Here is a 23,002-nt window from a genome sequence, read left to right on the forward strand (position 1 = left end):
TCGTGTTATGGCCAAAAAACGTAACAAACGTTATTTCCAAATGTTCAGAGATACCCATAAATTTCTGTTCATGTTACCATCTGATAAAAGGAAACTATTATGCATTTTGTTGTGTGTGTCATTGTGACATAAATATTATTATTCGTATGTCATAAATGAGAATGATTATGTACTTGTAACCATTTTTATGTTTTCTTAGTTTAAGATTTTAAATTTAATGGTCAGTTCACATTGTAACTCTAGAAATGTATGCCTTTTATCATGACTTTTTTTTTTCACCTAGACCGTAGTGGAATATATGTGATGAAACCCAAGAATTAAAAAATCTTCCTATTTTTGATTTCTAAAAGTTGATAGGTATGTTTCTGATTGAACACATAAAAAGTGCCCAGGCGTGTAAGATTTGTGTGTCTGGTTGATAACTGTTTAATGTATACCTTCTGTGTATAGCAGTAGTCTTCTATTTCTATCCAAGGTTGTAATGATGTCCAACCAGAAAACAGTCTAGATGTTCAGTGGACTATTTTAAATTAGTGTAGTTGTCACTTTCTTTTAATTAGACATCAAGATTTTAAGCCAACATAAATAATATTACGGACTATATACGTAACTTTTAGAATTATTAACCCATTGTTTGTATATCGTCACTGCCGGGGAAAAAACCTCCTATGTGAAATATTTTGGCTAGTTGTTTTTTACGTTGCACCGACACAGATAGGTCTTACGGCGGCGATGGGACAGGAAAGGGCTAGGAGCGGGAAGGAAGCGGCCGTGGTCTTAATTAAGGTACAGCCCCAGCATTTGCCTGGTGTGAAAATGGGAAACCACGGAAAATCATTTTCAGGGCTGCCGTCAGTGGGATTCGAACCTACTATCTCCCGAATACTGGATAATGGCCGCACTTAAGCGACTGCAGCTATCGTGCTTGGTATAAAATATTTTAGCTTAGAACTTTGGCCGGTAAGGTTCTGTCATCTAAGGTGCAATATTGTGTGAATATTGTCAATGCATTCTCGCTCTTCACAATGTATGTGCTGTGAGTCAGTGTATCTCCAAAAATATTATCACATAGGAGGTTTTGTCCTGGCAACGGTGATATATTCTTTTTCTCATTGTATTCTTCTCTAATAGGACTTTCACAGTCCCAATTGACAAAATGGACACTTCACTGTTACGTTTTTAGATGGCTATATCTCATTCTTGGTTGTTTTATATCTTGTTTGATTTGCTGAAAACGATCATTACATTGATTGCAACTAGTCCAAAGACCTATGAATGAGTTAATGCTAATTACCTCAAATTAATGTATTGATTAGATGAGATTAAAACTTTCGTTTTTATAAATAAAGTCATATCCATCAATATGGGCCTCAATATGAAAATTATTGCCGATAGATAATAACAGGTGCTATAAAGTCTACAGCTCATGCTAATATTCACCCATCCTCCTCCTGAAAATGTAAACACTACCTGAGGTGTGGCATTATTTTTTATTATACTTCTTCAAACAGTTTATTTCTTTTTTATGGTAGACTTGTGGCAAGTGATGTGCCCTAATTTTTAATGACAGACTGAAGAACATGCTTTTAACTGAAAAAGGGTTTTATGACTTTGTGTTGGATAATGTTATCTTCTATTCCAGGGTACAGAATTCTAATGAGCCTAGTTTGCAGCCGATTATGGAATACCTGAGCGATGCAGCTTTGCAGAAAGACAAGTCTGGAATGTGGTCCTGTGTGTGCAGGTAAGCTTGCCTCTTGCATGATATCTTTATCATTTGTTAAGAAGGAAGCCATATTTTTCATTGTCGACTCAGATAATGTAACTTGAGAAATTTTCAATCTCTTGAACACTAAATATAACCCCTACATGCCTGCCAACTTTCCCGATTTAGGTGGGCAACTCCCAATTTTCGACAGTTTATCTCGCATCCTGATTATTCTATTATTTCCACCAATTTTAGCTTTTTTTTTTTTTTTTTTTTTTTTTTTTTTTTTTTTTTTTTTTTTTTTTTTTTTTTTTTTGGTGAACCTCAAACTTTTGTTTTCAAATCCTGCCATTTCAGCATTGTATGCCAGTAGCCTAGCCGGAAGTCCTTCGCTCATTAGCTGCTTTCAAATGAAATATCCACGTTTATTAATACGATGTTTATTGAAACCTGTATATCGCAACGCGTATATCAGTTGTAAATCTCTCGCTCTCACATGCAATGTTCGTGTACGTTCACATCAGTCTAGTCCAGGGATGGCGAACCTTTTCCAACTAGTGTGCCATTTTAAGTCTGGTTTATTATTCTCAACTGTCTACTGTGCCACTTGTTATATATATATATGTTATTGCATAATATTGTAAAATAATACATTTGATTGCATGTTCCATGGTCTTTTTTTCTGCCAATACCGCAAAAATACATTAAAAAAAAAATATAATAATGACCCTTGTTACACACTTCGTCATTAAGTATTATTTGATATAGAAATCAAAAATACTAGTATTACCAAAGGACTTTCTCAACTTTAGTGTGAAACTTGTTGCTGAATCGTGGTAGCCATGTCATTTATGTTAGGTTCATAACTTCTTGTCCTCGATAACATACAAGAAGCACATAGGTCTGAACCAAAACGGTTTGTAACCGTTGACCTCACAGCGTTCATTTTAGAAAATAGCTGCTCGCAGGCGTATGATGACGCAAACAAAGTAACTAACACTGTAGCAAGTTTCTTCATGGCCGAAACCATTTGTGGGAGGCTGTTTCTCTGTTCAAGTATTAAGTTCTCTGGCTTCTGGAGAGTGTTCACCATCAACAGCGCATTCAATTTTCACCAATTCTTCACCAAGTTTTATGTTCCCCGATGAACTGCTTTCTTGACATTCAGTCAACTCCAATTGTAAGATGTCAATAACTAACCACTCAAAAGTATTGATTTTAATATAACTCATTTGTGCAATATGAGGTTTTGAAATAAACTGCGATAGTTTTTCCAAATCTCGAAATTGGGGTAATCTCTTACCAACTATTTGTCTTACAAAATTTGCAACAATAAACAGTTACAGTACACACTAAAAGAATAATTACGTGATGCTGACAACCACACACGAGCCAAACTTCGCTAATTGACTTCTATGGGTGAGCAAATGGCTCATCGGCCGCATCTGACATTTATCTCACTTGACTTCCGGACATATCACTGTTGCAGTGTTGCCATAATGCACGTGCGAATGGAACTAGATTATATATTTTCGGTATTTATTTCTTAAACCTGCAACACTATGACTTTATGATGCATGAGATATGTATAGTCTATAGTACAAAACTTACACAAAAATGTTAATATGTGCATGTGGTGTGCCACCGAAATCGTGTTCGCGTGTCACCTAGGTTCGCCATCCCTGGTCTATTTAATATGATGTTTACATGGTACATGTTTCGCTCCTTTTCGTGAGCATCATCAGCCAAACTATCATTTACCCTCGAACCGGTAGCTGACGATAAATCGGCAGGTGTGCGCCTATCTCAACCGCCGCTGACGATAGATCGTCAGGTCCACTTTACCAGTAAATACAGCTAGAAGAAGTTGTGAATATTTCTGTTAGATGGCAGCATTCACCAGGCATGCTTTCTCCTTGGAATGTGGAATGTTTCGTTGTTAAATGTATCCATTTATGTGCGATATCTTTGAAACAATTGAAGATCGCAATTCGCACAGCTTTGAAACACGTGTTAATTTTGTTGTGACTTGGTTTCATTGTTTACTGTGTGTTATGCACATACGATGGCTACATTTACGGATTTAAATGATGAATATATTGTAATAGAATTAAATGCATCTGTAAATTCAAGGCCTACTCCAGCAGAATGGATGTGTTGTGCCACCTCATGTAGGTTATGAACACCCACCGGTTAGAGCTCTATCAAATACCGTACTTTTTATTGAATAATTCCTGAAGTATTAACACTGTTAAATTAAAATTTGCATGCCTATAATCGGAATTAATTTCTCTATAAAATGTATATTTTAAAAATTTTAAGAAAAAAAGATTCGTCATTTATATTTGATGTGTAATTAAAAAATATTTCTTTATTTTTTGAGAGGGCATTTACCGGGGCAGAAAATAAAAATAATATTACGTAGAGGGTAAATGCAAACCACTTTTCAAATAGTCCAGTTCATGCTGAATGTTTTAGTATATTATACGTGTATATTATGTGTATAATACATCTGTCAAAGTGACATACATCAGGTACTGCAAATTTGTGGTGCACACCCACCGGTTAGAGGTATTTCAACTACCGGTTCGAGGGTTAATCTAAGATTGTATAAGATCATAAAACAATTCTTTTGGTTCAAGATTACTCCTATAAAACTAATTGACAATCTTATAACATTTTAAAAGTCACACAACAATAAAATTATGTCTTTAAGTTAACACTTTTTGTCTAAAATCTTCTTCATTTTATCGCTGAAACTCATCCGGTGAACATCTTTTAAAATTGTTTAAAAATAAGAATAATTTTTTTTTTTTTTTTTTTTTTTTTCTTTTCGAAATCTGGCTAGTTGTGTTGATTCCCGTTGCTTAACTTGTATAATTGTCATTACAACTTCATAACAGTATTGAATATTTTCTGCAGTTGATAATTGTCATTATGGTCGATAGACTTGTTCTCGTTGCTGGAGTAACATTTATAAAATGTATTGGTATTAATTTATATTATCAATGGGGGAAAAATTGTTCATGAACAAACTTGTTGATGAAACACTTTTTGATGTGTTATTGAATTCAAAATGTTCTCGAACATTCCATAATGGCTCGTTGGTGTATTTTCCTTTCTGCTGCATAATTGTTTGGTGTTACTCCTAGCCTCTTGAGAACTACTTGTTATCCTGTTTGCACTTCTTGTGTTGTATGAGTGAGTGTTTATAACCTGCAATCCCTGGTCTAGTCGATTCTAGAGACTAGTCGCTAGATTTGGAGTCTATTTTAGTAATTTAATGACAGAATTTCAAAGATTGTGACTAGTGACTTTTCTAGAGATTTTAGGAGCCATTTGGAGACAATTCTGGTGAATTTTAATTTATTTCTTCATAAAAATAGCATTGCGCTTCGCAACTTCGCGCGGGCGTGTAATGCAATATATTAATGTATGCATTTGCTAAGTAATGGCATCTAAGTGCATGACTGCATGTGGAGCATGAGTTCATGCTATTTTTGGAAGGCTTATCAGAGACCGATTATCTCGCTCACATACTTCCTGTGAGGGAATAGAGATATGTAATTTTTAGCCTTGTAGCCTCGTATAGCAACAGTTAGGTTTTGAGACAAACATAATACTCCTGTAGTGCACAAGACATGTAGAATAAGCAGTTTTGACCAATTTTGTACCCTGATTTTTTCTCATTTTCATATCAGAATCTCCTGATTTTTTGGTTTTGTAAAGTTGGCAGGTGTGCACCTATAATACACCTGTAAAATTAAATCATTTAATGTTCCAAATCTGAGTAGTATTCCTTGTCCTTGTAATTTTGCGTATTTAACAGTGTGTTTTTTTGTCTTTTTTTACAGGTATGTTACAGGTTTTATAATTAGTGTTCATCAGACTGAAAAGCTTTAAAGTTACGCAATCTATTATTGATAGAATTTTCATTTGTTTGTTAAATTTTAAAATTTGAGGATAGTTGTCGTTGAAGATACGACGATCAAATGCTTTTGGGGGAGGGGAATGGGGTATGTACAAAATTGTAGGAAATGAATTTATATAAGTCCAAGTGTGTAGGGAGTGAATCCTTTGAAGTTTGATAGTGAAGTTTGAGAAACTGAATTGTGAATCAGTAAAACTATTTATAGAAAGAGAGGAACACGTACCATATACCACATTTCTCCGAATACAAACAACCCCAGTTTTTCCTTTGGAAAATATAAATTAGGCTTAAACAGTGCTTGATGAAATCATAATCTTATTTGTCATTAATTAACAATTTTTTGGGGGAAAAGGACACTCAAATATCGTTAAGGCACGTCAGAGTAAACTGCGACAGCATTGCCAAACTGTCCAATCAAATATGAACGTTGCTTTCGCACCGGGCTGAGTGACTCAGATGGTTGAAGCGCTGGCCTTCTGACCCTAACTTGGCAGGTTCGATTCTGGCTCAGTCCGGTGGTAGTTGAAGGTGCTTAAATACTGTTGATTTACTGAAACATAAAAACAGAAACTTCTACGGGACAAAATGTCGGTACCTCTGTGTCTCTGAAAACTGTAAAAATGTAGTTATTGGTATGTAAAAGCATGATTATTATTATTATTATTATTATTATTATTATTATTATTATTATTATTATTATTATTATTATTCATTTCTTCGCTCCAGCAAGCCGGGTGCGATTGTGTACAAGCCTCCACCAGTTTGTTCTATCCATCCACAGATGGTGCTCATATATGTGACACCAGTTGACATCTCTAATTTCGAGGTCCTTCATTATCTGTTTTTCCCAAACATCACAAGTGTTGTAACCAAGGTTGAAGTTTACAGAACACAACTTTATTTGCTTCACTTTATGATATTTACACAAATAACTGAAATTTATTTTGAAGCAAAAAGGAATATTGAATCTTGAGAAAAGTCTGTCTTTATACAATATGTACAGGTTTGCAGTCTTTATATACACTTCTATCTTGAAAAGATAGTCTTTGTGAACTGACACGTTGATAGTCGAGAACTATCTGGCACACTAACATAAATGTTCATGAGAGTCCTTGTTTGTTGAAGTGCCTGAATTCCTAAAAAGCAAGTTCAATTGATTGAAGAAATTCCACCTAGCGAAACTAAGGGAGCTTGCATAACTTAGGGAATGAAAATGGCTTGTAAAAGAATTACGGAACATAGGCAGCGGAAACAGGTAAGGGAGCGGTGACCAGAGGTGAAACCTCGTACTGCCAGAAATTCAGTCCACCTGGTCGAAGCACATTTTCAAGAGGAGTAGCCTCCGTGCTCGACGTAGGGTGTATTCTGGAGCTGGACACCGGGGCAAGTGGGCAAGTGAGCAGGCAGGGAGCTCCTATTTATAGTACACTCGATGGTCAGGCACGCGCACTGAGGGCTGCGCGTCGAAGCTAGCAGAATGATACACAGGCGCGCGTGCAGCTGGCTGGCGGAGTGAGAAGGGAGCGCCGGACATACAACACCCTCCCCTCCTAAATACGCCGGTACGGCGTGAAACGGCGGCGGCGCTGGCGGCGACTGCGATGCTGGGGCGGAGCTGCTGATAACTCTGTTGTATTGTCCGGAGCTGGAACTGGGCGGAGTGGCGCTGTCTCGTCCTGAAAGGAACCCATTGTTATTAAATGATCTAAAGCTCTTTCAGCAATAGATTTATCTGGTTTAGCAATAGCATCAATAGCTGGACAGGGGCGGTAGCGCAGACGTATCTGATCTTGATGGCGGCAGATACGTTTCTCCGTAGTCTGTATCTCGTAGAGACGATGACCCAAAGATCTGCAGATGACTCCAGGTATCCAGAGTGGGTTGGATTTGAATGTCCTGGTGTAGACCTTGTCGTTGAGGGAGAACTTCGTTGGTGAGGTCTTATGCTGGGCCGGAAGAGGCTGTAACAGAGAAAGTAAAGTTCTGTGAGGGCGTCCATGGAGCTTCTGTGCAGGAGTGACATTATCAGCGCCGGGTAGAGTTCTGTAGTTGTTTAAGAGTTGGAGCAAGGCTTGGTCTTTAGTTAAGCCTGAAGAGGCCAACCGTTGCGGATGTAAGTACGTACAGTAGCAAGTGTACTGTCCTTATCCGTAGCTTTAGCTATGCAGGTAGCATCAATAGGAAAACTGGATACAGTATCTTCAAGTTCTATGTCCAACTGAAGACATTCAGATTCTTGAGAATCGAAGGCAGTATCAGGACCAACGGGTAAGCGGGAGAGGGCATCAGCATTACAATGCTGGGATGTGGCTCGATATACAATCTGATAGGAATAATCAGAAAGGAACATGGACCATCTTTGAAGCTTTCTGAGGGAATTCTCTGGGATCTTATTACCAGGATGGAATAAGTGTACGAGAGGCTTATGATCGGTAATGATCAGGAAATGGTTGCCATAAAGATATTCATTGAAACGGCGAATACCAAAGATGATGGCTAAAGCTTCTTTCTCTATCTGTGAGTATCGACGTTGATGGTCATTAAGTGTTTTCGAAGCGAAGGCGATGGGGCGTTCTTGTCCATGACGATCCTTCTGGGAGAGAACGGCACCGACACCGTAGTCTGAAGCGTCAGTAGCTAGCGTGATGATCTTGTCGGGCTGAAAATGAGTGAGTTGTATAGCTTGAATTAAGGCGTTGTTGATTGTTTTCCATGCCTGTTGGCATTGCGGAGTCCACTGAAACTTAACACCTTTTTTACGTAGAGCGTTTAATGGAGCTGCTACTGTAGCGAAGCGTGGAATGAACTTATTATAATAGTTCGCTTTGCCTATGAAGGACTGAAGCTGCTTGAGGTTCTGAGGTGCTGGCATGTTTACTATCGCGGAGACATTCTGCATACTAGGACGAATTCCATTCTTATCAAGTATATGTCCGAGGTAGTGAACTTGAGGCTGAAAGAAGGTACATTTAGCGAGATTCGCTCGTAGGCCATTGTCTTTCAATTTCTGGAGAAGAAGGCGGAGATTGGTTAGATGTTCCTGATGATCTTTTCCAGTAACAATAATATCATCCAGGTAGTTAGCACAACCGGGAATGGAGGCGGTGAGTTGAGCCAAGTAGCGCTGAAAAATAGCCGCTGAGGATGAAACACCGAATGGGAGCCGCTGGAGCTGGAGCAGTCCGAGAGGAGTGTTGAGTGTGAGAAATTTCTTAGATTCTTCGTCTAAAAGTAGCTGGAGATATGCTTCTTTAAGATCAACTCGAGAGAAGAATTGTCCACCAGAGAGACGACGGAATAAGTCTTCTGGACGTGGAATAGGAAAGATATCGGTTTCGAGTTGTGCGTTGACTGTAGATCGAAAATCGCCACAAAGTCGAACATTACCATCAGGTTTCTTGATTACCACGAGTGGAGTAGCCCATTGACTAGAAGTAACTGGTACTACGATTCCAGTTTGTATCCATCTTTCTAATTCTTTCGTGACCTGGTCTTGAAGTGCTAGGGGTACTGGACGTGCTTTGAGGAAGCGAGGCTTAGCTCCGGATTTCAGCTGTATGTGAGCTGTATAGTCTTTTGCTGTTCCGAGCTGAGAGTCGAAGACTTCAGGAAACTGCGCTAGGAGAGCGGTAACGTCAGAAGTAGGATGCAATGTAGATACGACGTTAATGTTGTCATGTATCTGGAAACCAAATAAGTTAAATAGATCCATGCCCATAATGTTTGATGCAGTGTAGTTGTTAACTACGAGAAGAGGAATGGCCTTCTGAATTCCTTTATAACTAGCCTGAAGCTTAATTTGACCTTTGATGTCAATTTTCTTCTTGTTAAATGTCACGAGCTGGATGTCAGCTGGAGAGCATGAAGGTGAACCTAAGTCGTGGTAGGTAGTCAGGTTAATAATAGAGACAGGTGATCCAGTGTCTAATTGAAAATCGACAGATCGATCAGAGAATGAGAGAGGAATGATGATTTTGTGAGAATCCTTTGTGGGAAGAATAAGATTGATCTGATCAACTTCCATGTCTTGGCGGGGCTGTATATGCTTCCGGCGCGCTGCAGTAGTCTTAGCAGGGCGGAGCGAACTTTGACAGACAGTCTGAATGTGTCCAAGTTTATGACATCGTTCACAAGTAGCTTTGAAAAAACGACAGTCACGACGTTCATGATGCTTGAAACAACCTCGGCAGGAAGGCAGGAGTTTCGAGGTGCTTTTAGAATTGGGCTTCCGTGTAGCATGACGAGAGGGAACCTGGCGAGAATGCTTGGTGGAGAGCGCCTTATCCGTACGGTTCACTGTAGCAGAGGACTTGCGGGCCTGAGGCGAGACTTGTGCAACTTCGTGTGGAGAAGCTATGGCTGCGGCAGTCTTGGTAGTAAGCTCATAAACCGTAGCAATACGCTGGACGTCTTCTAAAGAAGGGTTACTCTGCTTGACAGCGTCAAAACGTATTTTGTCTTCAGGAGTATGTAAAATTATCATGTCCCGAATGAGAGAATCAGTGTAGGATGAACCACAACCGTCCTTGGAGCAGATGAACTGGCAGGGTTTAGCTAGACCACGCAATTCAGTTATCCATTCAGTATGTGTCTGATGGGGTTGCTTTCTGCTCTGAAAAAATTTATAGCGAGCAGCCACTATGTGAGGAGCTTTGGCATAGTGTTCCGTGAGACGGGCCAAGAGCTGCGTGAAGGGTACCTCAGATAAGTGTTCTTCTGGACTTAGTTTACGTAGTAATTCACACGTAGCATTGCCAACCGAACTAAGAAATAGTGCGCGGCGGCGTTGATCATCTGTGACAGAATGGCAGATGAAATGCTGTTGCAAGCGGGCTAAATAAACTGACCATTCTTCCTTAGTCGGATCAAAAGCAGAGAACGGAGGAATAGCTGATGGCTGTGTAGAGACAGAAATAGCTTGAATAGCCTGAATTAATGCTGCTTGTTGTTGTTGCATAAACTGTTGTTGTTGCTGCTGTAAGGCTTGGAAGATCGTAGCGAGTTGTTCCGCAGTAGCCATTGCGAGATGCGTGCAAGAAAGAGTAAGGTAAGCTGTGTGTCAGAATTGGTTGGAGTGTCGTTGTTGTTTAGCACGTCGCCGTAGAGTTGACAACTGGGCCCGTTGAATTGTAGTGTAGCGTTTTTACCTCGTCGCCATAGAGTTGGCGACTGGGGCCGATGAATTGGAGTGTCGCTTTTTTACCTCGTCGCCATAGAGTTGTGTTGTAACCAAGGTTGAAGTTTACAGAACACAACTTTATTTGCTTCACTTTATGATATTTACACAAATAACTGAAATTTATTTTGAAGCAAAAAGGAATATTGAATCTTGAGAAAAGTCTGTCTTTATACAATATGTACAGGTTTGCAGTCTTTATATACACTTCTATCTTGAAAAGATAGTCTTTGTGAACTGACACGTTGATAGTCGAGAACTATCTGGCACACTAACATAAATGTTCATGAGAGTCCTTGTTTGTTGAAGTGCCTGAATTCCTAAAAAGCAAGTTCAATTGATTGAAGAAATTCCACCTAGCGAAACTAAGGGAGCTTGCATAACTTAGGGAATGAAAATGGCTTGTAAAAGAATTACGGAACATAGGCAGCGGAAACAGGTAAGGGAGCGGTGACCAGAGGTGAAACCTCGTACTGCCAGAAATTCAGTCCACCTGGTCGAAGCACATTTTCAAGAGGAGTAGCCTCCGTGCTCGACGTAGGGTGTATTCTGGAGCTGGACACCGGGGCAAGTGGGCAAGTGAGCAGGCAGGGAGCTCCTATTTATAGTACACTCGATGGTCAGGCACGCGCACTGAGGGCTGCGCGTCGAAGCTAGCAGAATGATACACAGGCGCGCGTGCAGCTGGCTGGCGGAGCGAGAAGGGAGCGCCGGACATACAACAACAAGGTCTTCCTCTTGGTCTCTTCCCAGGAACATTGTGGTCAAAGTATGTTCAAGGAGTCCTGTGAGGGTTCATTCTTTTCATGTGACCATAACATTGCAATCTCTTCGCTTCTAGCGTCTCCAGCAAGCTTCTTTCCAATCCTAGCTGTTGTTGGATATCCACATTCCTTATTTTATCCATTTTTGTTGTTTCGTAGATAAGAACGGAGGAACTTCATTTCTGTTGCCTGAAGGTGACTCTTTGTTGATCCAGTAAGTGTTACTGCTTCCAGACCATACGTCAATATAGGTACTAGATATATTTTGTACAAGCTGATCTTGGAAACTAACGGAAATGTTTCATCCCAAAGTATTTAATATACAGCGTGATAGAATTTGGAAGCTTTCTGTATTCTGTTACTAATCTCTTGATGTATGGTATTGTCTGATGACAGAACACTACCTAAATACTGGAAGTTGTCTACAATATCCATCTCCTCATCTCCAATTCTTAGATAAACAGTTGGAGAGTTTCTACTCATCACCAAGCCAACTGTCTTCATTTTGCTGATTTTGAGACCTAAGGTTGTAAAAGCTTCATGCGAGACATCTAGTCTAGTTTGTACTTCCGCTTCTGTCTCACCTCATACCATTACATCATCAGCAAAAACCAGGGCATTAGTTGTTGGATCCTTTGTCTTAACCGCTTTTAAAACTTCATCCATTATGATTATGAAGGGAAGTGGTGAAAGACAACTTCTTTGCTGGACTCCACTCTTTGTTTCAAACCAACCTGACCTTCCATCCTGGACCTGGACACAACTCTTGGTTTCATCATATAATCATTGTACTCATGCTATGATGTCATCGGGCACTTTCTTATGTCTCAAACATTCCCATATATGCCTGCGTTGTACATGGTCATATGCTCTCTCGATGTCCAAAATAACAGTTATAAGTGTTTTAGCTTTCTCCCAATACTTCTCATAGAGCATTCTGGTGGCAAAAATGAGGTCTATAGTCGTTCTATGAGGTCTAAATCCATGTTGTTCCTCCTCAAGTGTAGGTTCAACATATTTTCTAATCCTGCTCTCAAGGATGGATTCATAGATTTTGAGGCCATTATTATTAAATATCCAGTTGTCAAATGTAGAGATCCACCTATTCAACACTTTTTATATTATACATTTAATTATGCATTAATTTTATAATGGGTGAGCAGAATAAAGCAGAACCGCTCCATATCGTGTGTGGGAATTCCTGAGTGAGTGAGTTGGCCGGTTACGAAATACAGTGCCGGATGTGCTCAAGGCGGCGCCGGTACCGCACCAGGTTTCAGTCTTTGTTGAACGTTTGGAATTCAGGGAGTGAATTCAGTGAAATGGCTCGGGTGGCTCAAGTCGGGTATCGGTATTCTGTTCCCCAAAGAGTATTTATTTACGATTCATACGTCAGTACAGAAAGTGTGACGGCAGTAAGGAGATTATTTCAAGAGAAATTTCCTTGTGTTCAAGTTCCAGGTCGAACTTTGATTCATAGATTAGTAAATAAATTACATAAGACAGGAAGTCTTCTTGGTAAGAAACGTAATAAATCATGTATAGTACTCGTACAAGAAACAGTAGGTAACATTGGTAACTCTCTGGAAAGGTCTCCTACTAAATCACTTCGACGACTTGCTCAGGAAATGGAAATTTTCTATGGTTCTGTTCGAATGGGTACAAAGTTACTGAAGTTAAAGCTGTATAAAATTACTGTAGTGGAATAACTTCACCGGGGTGACCCTGAATTAGAATTACAAATGCGATTTTGTGAAGGGGTTTTGAATGCGATACATGACGGGATAAATTGACCCTAATCTGATGTGGTTTTTTTTGGACGAATCGTGGTTTCTCGTAAGTGGGTATATTATCACAAAATAATCGTTATTGGAGTACTGAAAAGCCCAATCAGCTTCATCAAGTACCCCTGCATGATGCAAAAATAGGAGTGCGGTGTTCTGTTAGCGGAAAGAGAATAATAAGCTTAATTTTTTTTCTGAAACTATCAGTAATAATAGGTATGTGCAAACCATATTGCGGCTGTTTCTTGGAAAATTAACTGAGAGGGAAAGAAGCGAAGACTTAGCGACGGCACATACAGCCCACTTCTCCTTACACTGGGCGAGTTGGCCATGCGGTTAGGGGCGCACGGCTGTTAACTTGCATCCGGGAGATAGTGGGTTTGAATCCCAATATCGGCAGCAGGTACCCCCGCCTCGAAAGTACACGCCACGAAAATTTCACCAAATTATATAATACCAAGTACCTACATTAAAATTTCACAAGGTTACATAATACCAAAATTGTCGTTCTTTTCAGATTTATCAGTTCTTTCGTCATAACTGTCAAAATTAATTTTCTTTATACTAATAATCCTCAAAATGTTCACGAGTCCGAAAGTCTTTTTCTGCTAACACAATTTAAAACAAATACATGAATTTTCACAATACAATGAAAATATTTCGGGCTAGAAAGACTTTAGAGTAAGGAGACAAGCTGCTCGACTAAGTCATATGTTGCATAAGACCAATTTCATGGTTTTGCCCGTATTGAACTTACTACTAATAGTTACAAATTCTTGTTATTATATCCACCTTATTCAATACATAAAAATGTTTGTGTCTAAAAGGACATTTACTACAACACAAACATTAAATGGGACATGTTTCGCTCATTGTTTCGAGTATCTTCAGCCATTTTGTACGATTATCTCAATCAATCAATCAATACTGATCTGCATTTAGGGCAGTTGCCCAGGTGGCAGATTCCCTATCTGTTGCTCTCCTAGCCTTTTCCTAAATGATTTCAAAGAAATTGGAAATTTATTGAACATCTTCCTTGGTAGGTTATTCCAATCCCTAACTCCCCTTCCTATAAACGAATATTTGCCCCAGTTTGTCCTCTTGAATTCCAACTTTATCTTCATATTGTGATCTTTCCTACTTTTATAAACGCCATTCAAACTTATTCGTCTACTAATGTCATTCCACGCCATCTCTCTGCTGACAGCTCGGAACATACCACTTAAACTATATATAGGATAATATTTTTGTTTATTTCCACCTATTCAATACATTACAAGATGTTGGCATTTACTTTAAAACATTATTCAGATGAGACATGTTTCACCTCCTACTGTGAGGCATCCTCGGTCATTATCAAAAACCTTATTATTTTACCAGGCATCTGGTTAAAGATATTCAAAAATGTGTTTGATGATTATAAGAGAGGTAAGATTTACATTTGTTATAAACATGTTCATGAAGTAACTAAAAATCTAATATATTGATAAAAACATATGTAGTTCTTTGTTGAATAGGACTTGTTTGATTGTACAATAGTAAAAGAAGGTGGCTTGAAGCTGTAGTCATTAATAGATGTCTAATACATAGTGGAAGGCATAAAATATCAATTCTATGAGAATATACATTACATTCAATTGATACTAAAAACTAGTGGATTCATAGGTAGTACATATAAAATGTTCAATGAAATAACTAAAGATCTAATAAAATGATAAACACATACGTAGTTCTTTGTTGATTAGGACGTTGTATGATTGTACGGCTTAAAGCCGTAGTCATTAATAGATGTCTAATAAATAGTGGAAGGCATATGAAATCAGTTCAATGAGAATATATAATACAATCAATTGATACATAAAAACTGGTAGATTCATAAGCAGTACATTTAAAAATGAAGGCGTCATGTGACTCTAAATGACAGTTGATGGCTTAAAGCCGTAGTCAAAGTTTAAAGTATAGGTCAATAACTGCTAATATATGGTAAAAAGATATGTCAAAATATAAAGCTTAGTATAAAAAATATATGAAGGAAAAACATTCCAATTGTTTGACACTTGACGTTGGCATGCATTTGTCCGTGATATTTATTGGTCAGCAGTTCGTAGGTTATTTTAGATTTATTTGGCAAGATTGGGTTGACAAGAAGTTCACCAGATGTTTATAGTTGGCCTAATTTGTATTAAGTCATCAAGAAAGTTGTAGAGATGATGATGGGTGGAAATTCTCAACGTTGATTTGGTTTTTTGACGTGAAGGTTGGAGAGCTGTTGTGTTCTTCTTCGATGACAATATATTTTATAAAACGTTGATTTTAATAATTTATACTATTGAAGAGTATTATGGAAGTTTGAAGAGGCTGTTGAATTATTGTTGTTATAGATTGGTTCTGAAATGAAGAAAAAACTGTAGTTAATTTTGACGAGAATGAAAGAAAACACGGGAAGGTTTTGTTTAAGTGTTGTTAGTGAGAAAATGTTGGTGCTTACCTATGGCGTTGTAGGCCCGTTTGACAAGCTGAGTGAGGCGCTATTAGGATAATAATGGTCACTAACGGTTTTTACTCCTTGTGTTGTACGTATGTCGTCTGGCCAGAGGGGGATGGGTAGGAGGGGGCGGAGTTGTAGCCTTGTGATTCGTGAACGGGAGGGAGTTGTGAATAGTAGGGCAAGCGGAGGGGCGTGTATCATTTATTGGTTTATGAATGGCGCGTGGAGGGGAATTACGTAAGATGGGAGGGGGGGGGGTATGATGTATTTGTTGACGTAGGGGTGTTTGTTGATACTGTTTTGAAAATATTAAAAAACTTTTTGTCCTGAAGGTTTACATTATTGAATAATGTTGCTATTTGGTCATATAAAGGGCTTCTATTGTCTATTGGATCATTTAAATTCTTATTAGCATTTAATTTTTGGTCCAAAAATATGTATAAATTTTCGAATTCGGTCATAAGTCTACCTTTTTTTTATTGTTTTTAAAATTTGAAGGTCCTGTTCAATTGTGGTAAAGTTGTGCCCCGTTTCTTTCATGTGATTGCTCATTGCTGAGTGTTTATTATGTTTCTGAGCATTGAAATGTTCTGTGTACCTAGTTATGAAGCTTCTTCCTGTTTGTCCGATGTATGAGCTGAGGCACTCATTACATTTTAATCTATAGATACCGGAGCCTGAGTATTTATTATTTTCTGAATTTATTGTATTATGGTTGAAGAACATTTTTTGGTTTGAATTTTGAGTTTTGAAAGCTATTTTGATCTCTTGATTTTTTAAGGTGTTGGTTACTTGGTGTATGATTGGGTTGGTGTATGTAAAGGTTGCGAACTTTGATTTTTCATTTTTTATTGGGGAGAGGTTTGTGGATAATTTCAGTTTAACTTTATTAACTAGTTTGTCTATGATAGAGAGATTATATCCATTAAAAGTGGCTATTTCTTTTATTGTATTTATTTCTTTTTTTAAATTGGTTGCTGAAAGGGGAATTTTTAGAGCTCTGTACACCATACTATAAAATGAGGACTGTTTGTGTGATTGACGTCATTAACATGTATTCAAACATTCCCGCTAAAAAAACTATAGAAATAATAAAAAACAATCTTTCCAAACATAGCAGTTTAAGCAAAATAGAAATAGAAGAATTCTTAAAAGTACTAAACTTCGTCTTACAAAACAACTTTTTCACTTTCAACAATAAAATATACAAACAGGAAGGCCTAGCCATGGGAGACCCTTTATCCGGAATACTAGCTGAAATTTATATGGAAAACCTCGAAAATAGCAAAATAATAAATAACATCAATGGATTAAATCTCTGGCTACGTTATGTTGATGACACGCTAGTAATAATTGACAAAAATCTCAACAATAGTGAAAACATATTAACTTATTTAAATAATCTGGATAACAATATTAAATTCACTAAAGAGGACGAGAACCACAAATCAATTAATTTTCTTGACATCACAATAACAAGAACTTCCAATAAGTTTGATTTCCAAATTTACAGAAAACCCTCATTCACACCTTTAACTATTAAACAAAGTTCCCTTCATCCACAATCACACAAACAGTCCTCATTTTATAGTATGGTGTACAGAGCTCTAAAAATTCCCCTTTCAGCAACCAATTTAAAAAAAGAAATAAATACAATAAAAGAAATAGCCACTTTTAATGGATATAATCCCTCTATCATAGACAAACTAGTTAATAAATTTAAATTGAAATTATCCACAAACCTCTCCCCAATAAAAAATGAAAAATCAAAGTTCGCAAGCTTTACATACACCAACCCAATCATACACCAAGTAACCAACACCTTAAAAAATCAAGAGATCAAAATAGCTTTCAAAACTCAAAATTCAAACCAAAAAATGTTCTTCAACCATAATACAATAAATTCAGAAAATAATAAACACTCAGGCTCCGGTATCTATAGATTAAAATGTAATGAGTGCCTCAGCTCATACATCGGACAAACAGGAAGAAGCTTCATAACTAGGTACACAGAACATTTCAATGCTCAGAAACATAATAAACACTCAGCAATGAACAATCACATGAAAGAAACAGGGCACAACTTTACCACAATTGAACAGGACCTTCAAATTTTAAAAACAATAAAAAAAGGTAGACTTATGACCGAATTCGAAAATTTATACATATTTTTGGACCAAAAATTCAATGCTAATAAGAATTTAAATGATCCAATAGACAATAGAAGCCCTTTATATGACCAAATAGCAACATTATTCAATAATGTAAACCTTCAGGACAAAAAGTTTTTTAATATTTTCAAAACAGTATCAACAAACACCCCTACGTCAACAAATACATCATACCCCCCTCCCCCTCCCATCTTACGTAATTCCCCTCCACGCGCCATTCATAAACCAATAAATGATACACGCCCCTCCGCTTGCCCTACTATTCACAACTCCCTCCCGTTCACGAATCACAAGGCTACAACTCCGCCCCCTCCTACCCATCCCCCTCTGGCCAGACGACATACGTACAACACAAGGAGTAAAAACCGTTAGTGACCATTATTATCCTAATAGCGCCTCACTCAGCTTGTCAAACGGGCCTACAACGCCATAGGTAAGCACCAGCATTTTCTCACTAACAACACTTAAACAAAACCTTCCCGTGTTTTCTTTCATTCTCGTCAAAATTAACTACAGTTTTTTCTTCATTTCAGAACCAATCTATAACAACAATAATTCAACAGCCTCTTCAAACTTCCATAATACTCTTCAATAGTATAAATTATTAAAATCAACGTTTTATAAAATATATTGTCATCGAAGAAGAACACAACAGCTCTCCAACCTTCACGTCAAAAAACCAAATCAACGTTGAGAATTTCCACCCATCATCATCTCTACAACTTTCTTGATGACTTAATACAAATTAGGCCAACTATAAACATCTGGTGAACTTCTTGTCAACCCAATCTTGCCAAATAAATCTAAAATAACCTACGAACTGCTGACCAATAAATATCACGGACAAATGCATGCCAACGTCAAGTGTCAAACAATTGGAATGTTTTTCCTTCATATATTTTTTATACTAAGCTTTATATTTTGACATATCTTTTTACCATATATTAGCAGTTATTGACCTATACTTTAAACTTTGACTACGGCTTTAAGCCATCAACTGTCATTTAGAGTCACATGACGCCTTCATTTTTAAATGTACTGCTTATGAATCTACCAGTTTTTATGTATCAATTGATTGTATTATATATTCTCATTGAACTGATTTCATATGCCTTCCACTATTTATTAGACATCTATTAATGACTACGGCTTTAAGCCGTACAATCATACAACGTCCTAATCAACAAAGAACTACGTATGTGTTTATCATTTTATTAGATCTTTAGTTATTTCATTGAACATTTTATATGTACTACCTATGAATCCACTAGTTTTTAGTATCAATTGAATGTAATGTATATTCTCATAGAATTGATATTTTATGCCTTCCACTATGTATTAGACATCTATTAATGACTACAGCTTCAAGCCACCTTCTTTTACTATAGTACAATCAAACAAGTCCTATTCAACAAAGAACTACATATGTTTTTATCAATATATTAGATTTTTAGTTACTTCATGAACATGTTTATAACAAATGTAAATCTTACCTCTCTTATAATCATCAAACACATTTTTGAATATCTTTAACCAGATGCCTGGTAAAATAATAAGGTTTTTGATAATGACCGAGGATGCCTCACAGTAGGAGGCGAAACATGTCTCATCTGAATAATGTTTTAAAGTAAATGCCAACATCTTGTAATGTATTGAATAGGTGGAAATAAACAAAAATATTATCCTATATACAGTTTATGAAACTTTCAATACGGACGAAAAATGATTTTCATCACTTATAACATACCACTTAGTCGAGCAGCTCTTCTTCTTTCTCTCAATTCTTCCCAACCCCTTTGCAACATTTTTGTAACGCTACTCTTTTGTCGGAAATCACCCAGAACAAATCGAGCTGCTTTTCTTTGCATTTTTTCCAGTTCTTGAATCAGGTAATCCTGGTGAGGGTCCCATACACTGGAACCATACTCTAGTTGGGGTCTTACCAGAGACTTATATGCCCTCTCCTTTACATCCTTACTACAACCCCTAAACACCCTCATAACCATGTGCAGAGATATGTACCCTTTACTTACAATCATATTTATGTGATTACCCCAATGAGGATCTTTCCTTATATTAACACCTAGATACTTACAATGATCCCCAAAAGGAACTTTCACCCCATCAACGCAGTAATTAAAACTGAGAGGATTTTTCCTATTTGTGAAACTCACAACCTGACTTTTAACCCCGTTTATCAACATACCATTGCCTGCTGTCCATCTCACAACATTTTCGAGGTCACGTTGCAGTTGCTCACAATCTTGTAATGTATTACTCTATAGAGAATAACATCATCCGCAAAAAGCCTTACCTCCGATTCCACTCCTTTACTCATATCATTTATATATATATAAGAAAACATAAAGGTCCCATAATACTGCCTTGAGGAATTCCCCTCTTAATTATTACGGGGTCAGATAAAGCTTCACCTACTCTAATTCTCTGAGATCTATTTTCTAGAAATATAGCAACCCATTCAGTCACTCTTTTGTCTAGTCCAATTGCACTCATTTTTGCCAGTAGTCTCCCATGATCCACCCTATCAAATGCTTTAGACAGGTCAATCGCGATACAGTCCATTTGACCTCCAGAATCCAAGATATCTGCTATATCTTGCTGGAATCCTACAAGTTGAGCTTTAGTGGAATAACCTTTCCTAAAACCGAACTGCCTTCTATCGAACCAGTTATTAATTTCACAAACATGTCTAATATAATCAGAAAGAATGCCTTCCCAAAGCTTACATACGAGGTGTGTTCAAAAAAAGACCGAACTGTGGCTAGAAAAACTTTATTATGTAGCTTACATCATTTCACAGACTGTCCCCTTCAAAATAGTCCCCTGCACTATCAACAGCGTGTTGCCAACGTTTCTTCCACTTTTGGAATGCTTCCTGGAATGCACTTTCTTTGATGGCGCGAAGTTGCCTCGTCCCATTTTCCATGATCTCTTCAATGTCTTGGAAACGATGTCCTTTCAAGGTGGTTTTCAATTTGGGGAATTAGAAAAAGTCTGCTGGAGCCAAGTCGGGAGAATAGGGCGGATGGGGCACAACAGGAATTTGGTGTTTTGCCAGATAACTGCGGACCGAGAGAGAGGCATGTGCTGGCGCATTGTCATGGTGCAACATCCAGGATTTGTTTTCCCACAGTTCAGACCTCTTCCTGCACACAGCATCTCTCAAATGCGTTAAAACATTCTGGTACAGTTCTTTGTTCACTGTCTGGCCTCGGGGTACAAACTCGTGATGGACAATGCCTTTCCAATCAAAAAACACAATCAGCATCACCTTGATGTTTGAACGACTCATTCGTGCTTTTTTCGGTCGAGGAGAACCTTTCCCCACCCACTGTGATGATTGCCTTTTGGTTTCGACATCGTAACCGTACACCCACGTCTCATCTCCAGTGTTTCCACAAACGTTTTCCCAACTTTGAAGCAGAACTTCACGCACACGCGTTGTTCCTCAAGCTGTTTCATTATAGAGTTCGACGAACATGTGACACGCAATCACTTCAGAGGCTCTAACTCAACTGATATTGCAGGCATTGGAATGCGGAAAGCAGCGGTCTGTTGTCAGAAGTTGCCGCTAGGCGCCGCCACAGTCACAACTCGCTCAATGTTGCGGTTTGCGTGCAATTTACAAAGTTCGGTCTTTTTTTGAACACACCTCGTACAATGCATGTCAAACTTACTGGCCTGTAATTTTCAGCTTTATGTCTATCACCCTTTCCTTTATACACAGGGGCTACTATAGCAACTCTCCATTCATCTGGTATAGCTTCTCCAACCAAACAATAATCAAATAAGTACTTCAGATATGGTATTATATCCCAACCCATTGTCTTCAGTATATCCCCAGAAATCTGATCAATTCCAGCTGCTTTTATAGTTTTCAACTTTTGTAATTTATTGTAAATGTCATTGTTATCATATGTAAATTGTATTACTTCTTTGGGCTTAGTATCCTCCTCTATCTCGACATTATCCTTGTAACCAACAATCTTGACATACTGCTGACTGAATACTTCTGCCTTTTGAAGATCCTCACATACACACTCCCCTTGTTCATTAATTATTCCTGGAATGTCCTTCTTGGAACCTGCTTCTGCCTTAAAATACCTATACATACCCTTCCATTTTTCACTAAAATTTGTATGACTGACAATTGTGCTTGCCATCATGTTATCCTTAGCTGCCTTCTTTGCTAAATTCAATATTCTAGTAAGTTCCTTCAATTTTTCCTTACTTCCACAGCCATTTCTAACTCTATTTCTTTCCAGTCTGCACCTCCTTCTTAGTCTCTTTATTTCTCTATTATAATAAGGTGGGTCTTTACCATTCCTTACCACCCTTAAAGGTACAAACCTGTTTTCGTATTCCTCAACAATTTCTTTAAACCCAACCCAGAGTCTGTTTACATTTTTATTTACCGTTTTCCACCGATCATTGTTACTTTTTAGAAACTGCCTCATGCCTGCTTTATCAGCCATATGGTACTGCCTAATAGTCCTACTTTTAAGACCTTCCTTTCTATCACATTTATTTTTAACTACCACAAAAACAGCTTCATGATCACTAATACCATCTATTACTTCAGTTTCCCTATGGAGCTCATCTGGTTTTATCAGCACCACATCCAGGATATTTTTCCCTCTGGTTGGTTCCATCACTTTCTGAATCAGCTGTCCTTCCCATATTAACTTATTTGCCATTTGTTGGTCATGCTTCCTGTCGTTCGCATTTCCTTCCCAATTGACATCTGGCAAATTCAGATCTCCCGCTACAATCACATTTCTTTCCATGTCGTTTCCCACATAGCCGACTATCCTATCAAATAATTCCGAATCCGCGTCAGTGCTACCGTTTCCCGATCTGTACACTCCAAATATATCAAGTTGCCTATTATCTTTAGAAATGAGCCTTACACCTAGAATTTCATGTGTCTCATCTTTAACTTTTTCGTAGCTTACAAAT

At 37.9% G+C, this 23,002-nt stretch overlaps 1 protein-coding gene across 1 annotated transcript in view; it reads left to right on the forward strand.

Moving 5' to 3' along the window:
- The window catches only part of Pi4KIIIalpha (phosphatidylinositol 4-kinase III alpha), a 266,913-nt gene that overhangs the window by 138,282 nt on the left and 105,629 nt on the right, over positions 1-23,002 (forward strand). The window contains exon 17 of the mRNA XM_067159006.2: positions 1,643-1,744. Coding sequence (XP_067015107.2) covers positions 1,643-1,744 — 102 coding nt within the window. The remainder of the gene's footprint in view (positions 1-1,642; positions 1,745-23,002) is intronic.

This window comes from Anabrus simplex, chromosome X, assembly GCF_040414725.1.
Source record: "Anabrus simplex isolate iqAnaSimp1 chromosome X, ASM4041472v1, whole genome shotgun sequence".
Classification (NCBI taxonomy): Eukaryota; Metazoa; Arthropoda; class Insecta; order Orthoptera; family Tettigoniidae; genus Anabrus; species Anabrus simplex.